The sequence below is a fragment of the Myotis davidii genome, unplaced genomic scaffold (genome assembly GCF_000327345.1).
Source record: "Myotis davidii unplaced genomic scaffold, ASM32734v1 scaffold562, whole genome shotgun sequence".
Classification (NCBI taxonomy): Eukaryota; Metazoa; Chordata; class Mammalia; order Chiroptera; family Vespertilionidae; genus Myotis; species Myotis davidii.
In genome coordinates, this window is record NW_006293953.1 from 2,225,512 (window position 1) to 2,232,954 (window position 7,443).

Sequence of the window (7,443 nt, forward strand, 5' to 3'; positions counted from 1 at the left end):
AGCAGGAATCAGGTTACCTGGGCCCATTTTGTAGAGGAGGACTGAGGCCCATAGTGGGGTTGGACTTTCCCAGAAAGTCCAATGATGAAAAAATATATAATAATAATAAAAGTCCAATGAAGGACTGGAGCCTGGGTCTCGACCATCGTCACCCCTCCCACGTCATCCCAAGCAGAGCTTTGAGGCCCGGCTCTGTCTACCGTGGGTTCTCCTGGGCAGTGGCACCTCCATGAGACTGAAGCACATTCTCTGGGCAGGGGCCCATGAGAGCCACCTCAAAGATTTGCTGTGAAAAAATGGACACTATGGACCTAGCCGGTTTGGCTCAGTGCATAGAGCATCGGCCTGTGGATTGAAGGGTCCCAGGTTCGATTCTGGTCAAGGGCACATGCCTGGGTTGTGGGCTCGATCCCCAGTAGGGCGTGTGCAGGAGGCAGCCAATCAGTGATTCTTTCTCATCACTGATGTTTCTATCTCTCCCTTCCTCTCTAAAATCAATAAAAGTATGTTTTTAAAAAAGAATGGGCAATATATATAAAAAGGCTTAGCATAGCCTGGCATGCAGTTGGCGCTCAATAAATATGAGTTATTAACATTATTATTAACACCTGCACACTGTCCCCCTACAGGCCTACAGAGCGGTAATGGGCTGGTGTGGGGGGTCCTGCCCCTTCCTATCAGCCCTGCTTTCCCAGCTCCACCCTGCTCCTCTCCAGAGTTCTGCAGGCCTGGCCCAGGGTGGAGACCAGGAGCTAGCCAAGGCAGAGAGCGGGGTAGGGTGGGGGGTTCCTGGATGGAGCAGGAGCGGGGGCGCCGCTGGAAGCTGCTGTGTTTTTGGCCCAGAGTGTGAGGGGGAGTGGAGGGGGGGAAACACACTCAGAAACACAGAGACCGACAGATGGAGGAGCTGAGGATGTGAGAGACGCAGACAGACAGAGAGAGACCCAGAGTCGGGGAAGGGGGGCAGGCAGGGGAGGACAGCCGGAAAACTGGCAATCTCGCCGAGCAATGAGCTGAGCAACACTCCAGCAGATGGACCAAGCAGCCAAGAGACTGACGGACAGCAGACCAACAGGCAGACCCAGGATCCAAGAGGACAGACAGCCCTCCTGACATCCAAGCGACGGGCAGACGGGTGATCCCGGTCTCTAAGAGGGGACAGACCGGCTGACACATGAAGCCGGGTCAGATGACTAACAAATAGACATAATATCTAAGAGACAATGTGACCCATAATCCAAGGTACAGCCTGGGGGACTGACCCAGGGTCCCAGGGTGACACTGGCTGACAGACAAATAGATTGACTGACAATAGCTGAGGAACAGATAAATAAACAGGCCGACCCTGCATTCAAGGGACAGACACAACAGGCTGATCTGAGCACAGACAGAAGAGACAATGGCCCAGGACCTTAGGGCCGACAAAGGGCCAAGCCCAGCTGGGACCCAGGTCTGACCGTTTGCCTGGGAACTGAGGCCCTGGCCAGAAACCCTGACCTTGTACCGGAGACTTGGGGCAACCCAGGAACAAAGAGCAGGAGAAAGAAGGACCCAGAGCAGCGCCCAGAAGCTTCCTGGCTCCTCAACACGTGGCTCCCTCGTCCTTTCCCATTAGAGAGTAGCTCCCCAGGGGATGCTGGGAGGTTCCTGAAAACTGAGCTCTGTCCATTTCTTGACCCTGCTGCCTGCTCACCGAGGCCATGGGGCCCAGAAGGCACAGCTTTCGGGAGCCTGAGTGGAGGGACTTCACCTCTTAGCTGCTGGCTTCTCTCCTTCCCAGACGTGGCTTTATTTGCTCCCAACACCTCTCCCCTCTCTCCCCGCCGACCCCGCCTTCAATACCCACTATCTGTTTTTCCATTTTCCTCCTGGACATGCTTCTTTTCTGAGCACAAGGCTGGGAGTTGGCAAATTAGATCCGAAACAGACCTCTGAGCACCCCTGTTTCCTCGCCTGGAAGATGGCGGGTGGTCGAAGCTGTCTGTCTGGCTCTGGCTCACACTGGCCTCAGGCAGGGCAAGGCTGAGCTGTCCGCATCAGCGAGGCCCAGCCAGGCTGAGGAGCGCCAGGGAAGGCTTCCTGAAGGAGGAAGGACAGACACACGTCAGCCGGGTGCCCTGGCTCTGTGTAAGCTCAGGCAAGGAAGCCCCAGGGCCTCCACGGTCAGGAGAGAGAAGACAGACAAACACTCACATTTATTCATTCAACAAATATTGATTGAGTGCCTACTGGATGTGCTGATGCTGGGGGAACCGTGGTGACCAAAACAAAAAAAAGTCTCTAACCTATCAGAGCCGCGGTGGTAAAGTAGGAAATAAGTGTGTGAGCTAATAAATAGGGTTGCTTCATAGTGGACGTTACGGAAATAAGAGAGGGCAATGTGATAGACCAGAGTGACTTGGGGAGAGCGGAGGGGCTGACAGGGGAGGGGACCTGGGAGGCCTCCGAGAATGAGCTGAGAATGAGCCACCACAGGAGGGTGTGTGGAGGGGGTGTTCCAGGTAGAGCAAGTAGCAGGTGCAAAGGCCCTGAGTCAGGAACGCGTTTGGCTGGGTTTGAGGACGCCCGGGGGTATCTGGGAGGCTGAGAACAAATGGAACAGTGGTGTTCGAGGAGAAGAGGGAAATAGGCAGGGCCAGATGGTCTAGGGCAGTGATGGCGAACCTATGACACGCGAACTCATTTTTTTTTGGTTGATTTTTCTCTGTTAAATGGCATTTAAATATATAAAATAAATATCAAAAGTATAAATCTTTGTTTTACTATGGTTGCAAATACCAAAAAATTTCTATATGTGACACGGCACCAGAATTAAATTAGGGTTTTTCAAAATGCTGACACGCCCAGCTCAAAAGGTCCGCCATCACTGGTCCAGGGCCTGCACACCAAGGGAGGAACTTGGATTTTGTTCCCGGTGTGATGGGCGGCCCTTAAAGGTTTTGAGAAGGGGAAGGAGACTTAATCTGACAGGTTTTCAAAATACCCTGCTGGTTGCCATGTGGCTGTGGGGAGCCCACCAAGAAGGCAAAAGTGACGGTGGCCTGGACCAGGGCGGTGGCAGTTGAGAGGATGGATGGAAGGACTCGGGATGCGTTTTGGGGGAGAGCAGATACATTCCCCCCAGGCTGGGCTCCTTTTCCTGAGATGGAGCATCCTTCTCTGTGGGTGGCCTCAGTCCCGTTTGTGGTGAAGATGAATCTCTTCCAACTTCCTTTCAAATGGAGTAGAATAGGCTTCCTGGGGGAGGTTTTAAGGGCAGCTGCTCGATGAAGGAGGAGTCAGAGGCCTCCACCTAGCTAGCATCCACTCCCGGCTTATGGGCACATCCCTCTGCAGTTCCCAAATGCTCACAACAAGGATGAAAACGAGGCTCAGAGAGGCAGAGAGTACCCGAGGCCACAGAGCATCTAGGGCAGGCTGGGCAGCAAACCCTCACACTCAGCATATTGCCATCTTGCCTTTCTCATTCTCAGCGCAGGAGCTGTGAAGTAGGCAAGGAGGGTGGGTGCTGACCCCTTTTTAGAGAAAGTGAAACTGAGGTTCAGGGGAATTAGGACGCTTGTCCTGGGCAAGGCTGTTTTAAGACCTTTGTGGGCCCCACATCTATGAAGCCTATTAAAATGCAGCTATAGCAAACATCAAGTGCAAATTACATACAACCAGATAGATAAAAGCCAAATTGCAGTTGACTGGCTGATATCATGTTCTGTTTTGCAGGCATTTAATTAAACATTTATTAATTTTGATTCTGCAGTTTTTCCCTGTGTTTTAGAGCCAACCCCCCACCCCCAGCCCCACCCCCCGGCCTCAAACATTTTCCTAGGCCCATAAAAACCTTGCGGGCCCTTGACAGTGAGCATGCAGTGGGGCTGGCAGGAACCGCCACAGATCTTGGTTCTGTAGCCAAAGCAGGCAGAGTATTGCTGAACCTAGGCCCTTTCATCCCCCGACTAGGACATGATCTTTCTACACTCCCTGCTGACCCCATGTTTTGGGGTCTCAGAGGCCTTCTTTCTTCCCCTACCCCTTCCCTGCTCTGGCCCACTGTGGCCCGGGGCTGAGGGAGCCCTTTGTCTGTGGTTAGCTGGGGTGTGGGGTGTTGGGAGCTGGCAGGAGTGGGCGGGGAGGTGGGCAGGCAGCCTGTCAGGTGGTGATGGATGCTGGCTGGGCTGGGGCCTCCCTCATGCTGACCAGGGCCAGGAAACAGATGGTCTTGCAGCCTGAGAGAAACTTCCAGGGTGTCGCCCTCCCCCAACTCCCCAGGCCCTTTCATGTTGGACCAGCTGGTCTCTCCTTCCTATTCAAAGCCAGAGCCGTGGGAATGGGGAAGGGAACGGGGTCAGGAAGAGATGGGGGCTGAGAAAGGTGGCCTGTGTTCTGGGCCCTCAGAAGCTCGGGGGCCAACTTGGTCTCTCCCCTAGGACCCCCCACACACCCCTGGCCACCTCCAGCTCTGTTCTCTGCCCCTCCCCTGTGCCCTGCCTCAGCTCAGCCCTGTCATTTCAGGCCTGGACCAAACCCCAGCCTCTCCTGGCTTTCCTCCAAACCAGCCTCCAGAGCAAGCTTTCTAAGCCACTGAGCTCATCACATCACCCCTGATTCTGGGATAGAATTCAAATTTAGGATAAAATATGAACTCTTCAGTCCAGAATTTGATGCCCTTCGCAGTTCTAGTCCTCTTATGCCCCTGTCCAAAGAGCCTCCTTCCTGACAAATGACTGGCCAGTGCCCCAAAAGGCCGTGTTCTCTCATGCCTCTATGCCTTTGTTCAACTGATTATTTCACCTAGCATGCCCTTCCATTGCCCTCGCCGGTTTGGCTCAGTGGATAGAGCGTCAGCCTGCAGACTGAAGGGTCCTGGCTTCCATTCCTGTCAAGGGCATATGCCCGGGTTGCCAGCTCTATCCCCAGTAGGGAGCATGCAGATGGAAGCCGATCAATAATTCTCTCATCATTGATTTTTCTCTCTCTCCCTCTCCCTTCCTCTCTGAAATCAATAAAAATATATTTAAAAAAATAGAATGCCCTGCCACCCCCTGTGTGCCTTAAAACACCTGCCCATGCTTTAAAACTGAGGTCAACTCTTTCTTCCTCCAGGAAGTCTTCCCTGACCCCCTTTAACCCTGGAGCCAAAGGTACCCATCTCTTCTCTGGGTTCCACCGCATCTATTTCAGCTCTTACCATGTCTCTCTCCCATGGGAGTGAGAGACACTTAATGGCACAGGACATGGCACATAGGCAAGGGGTCAGAGTCCACATGTATGTGAATGAATGATTCTGGCTGCAGAGACCCTTACGTGAGGGGGTAGGTAGAGGCCAGGGAACGAGAGATACAGGGAGACAAATTTCTGCTCATCAAAGAAACACAGTCCGTCTGGAGCTGCTCAGAAGCAGAAGGCCCCGCCCCAGGAATAGGGGCTCCCTACCACGAAAGTGAATGAGCAGAGGGTGGAAAGCACGGGGCCAAGACTCGCTAAGGGGATTTCAGCGTTGGGTGGGAGAGTTAGACTGAGGGAGCGGGGATGGGACGGAGAGCCCTAAATGGGATGTTTCCAGCCACATTTTCAGGGGAGAGTTCGGATCCAAGAACATTAGCTCTGAAAGGATCTACAGAGTCATCAAACCCATCCTTGTTGGAGAAACTGAGGCCCAGAGAGGGCCACACCATTGCTAAGACCAGGGAACTCATTGGGGAAACTCTGGGTCTATCAGTTGATCCCAAATTTCAGGGAGCACTGTGGTTCCTCCCGTGGGTTGGCTGTACACAGTTGAATACTGTTGGCCTCTAAACAACATTCTGAAAATGCCAGCACTCCGTTTCTGGGAAATCTCCGGTTCCCCAATTTCTGACGGAGGCAATAGGGTCACTGAATATGGTGAGTTTTTTCCCCCTGGTTTCTGGGGAGATCACTTCTAAAGGAGCCCTCTCTGGTTTCAGCAAAGGGCATGAATCAGAGAATTTGGAGGTTGGGGGGCCAGTGTCTATGACTGCAACAGCCAGGGGTGGAGCTGCTGGGCAAGGCACCAGGACAGAGAGGAGAAATCAGATCCAGAGCTCTGTGTGGCGAGGTCCCTTGTCACCCAGTGGGCACTGCAGTTCATAGTTGCAAACGATCTCACTCATTTAACGCTCACAGGCAGGGCTCAGAGAGGGTCTTCTTGCTCAAGATTACACAACCAAGTGAGGAATTGGTCTCAGGACTTTGGGGTTCCCTCCATGCTCCTACTGGGTTACCAGAGTTCCATTCAGTTCAACAAACTTTCAATCATTCCCACATTCATTCATTTATTTATTCATTCAGGCAACACACAGGTTGAGCATCTATGTGCTAAGAATTGGAGATACAGCAGTTAGCAAGCCGACCTAATCGTTCTCACACAGATCACAGTGTGGGGGAGGCAGACGCTTAAGCAGACAGTTAAACCCACTGTGAAAAGTGCTGGCTGGAGGAAAGCCTGGGGGAGGCCCCTACTCCCAGTGGAGAGTGGTCGGTGGAGGATTGATTCCTGGAAGAAATCATGTTGATAAGCTGAGCCTTGGGGGGAAAAGCAAGAGTTATCCCGGTTGGGGGGCTGGAGTGGGGGTATGACCAGGCAGAGGAAACAGCAGTTGCAAAAGCCCAGTGAGGAGGAGGATTGTGAGCTGGAATCTGTGGCCTGTGCAGAGTAGCTGGAGGCAGGAAGTTTGTTGGGAGAAGCGAGGTGAGAAGAAGCAGCAAAGTCTCAAATGCCAGAGGATCTCTAAGCAGCCTCCCGTGCCCTGTGGGAGAACTGGGCACTCAGGGGTGGGCTTGGGAACACGCCAGAAAGCTGCTGGTGGCCACCGAACTGGGGGCTGGCACCAGGAACTGCTCCTGAGTAGACAAACTCTTAATAGCCTACGGGGAGAGGCAGAGTTGCTTAATGTCAGAAGGTGAGCCCTGAGGCCAGGCTGCCTGGGTGTGAATGCTGGTTCCACTGCTTCCTACTGTGTGACCTTGGACCAATGACATAGCTCTCTGGGTCTCAGTTTTCTCATCTATACAATGGGGGTAAGAGAGGGGCTGTTGTAAGCTCAGGGCACTGTAGGGAGTCAGGAAGCCGGTGAGGAAGCAGGCCTCGATGTGCCAGAGCAGGAGTGATGATGAGAATGCTGGATGAAGTCTTTCCTTTGTGTCACTGCTTGAAGCTGAAGCGCCCGGCAGGAGCTCCCCGACCGCAGCCCCGGGAGTGGGTCCTTTCAAAACGGCCGTTTAGCATTTGGGGTAGGAGGCTCAGTGTGGCCAGGGTCGGGTTCGGAGTGGGCGCCTCAGCACCGCGTGCCTCCGGCAGGTACCTGCGCACCGTGTACCTGGGGCTGCAGAGCCGCTGGCGCGGGGAGCGGCTGCGGCGCCACTTCTACTGGCGGATGCTGTTCGAGAGCGCGGACGTGAGCATGCTGCGCCTGCTGGAGACCTTCCTGC

At 53.7% G+C, this 7,443-nt stretch overlaps 1 protein-coding gene across 1 annotated transcript in view; it reads left to right on the top strand.

Annotated features, from left to right (window-relative positions):
* Positions 1-7,443, top strand: part of XKR7 (X-linked Kx blood group related 7) — a gene marked incomplete at its 5' end in the record, with an annotated part of 25,352 nt that overhangs the window by 15,104 nt on the left and 2,805 nt on the right. Inside the window, one exon of the mRNA XM_015566648.1 lies at positions 7,313-7,441. Within this exon, the coding sequence (XP_015422134.1) occupies positions 7,313-7,441 (129 nt within the window). The remainder of the gene's footprint in view (positions 1-7,312; positions 7,442-7,443) is intronic.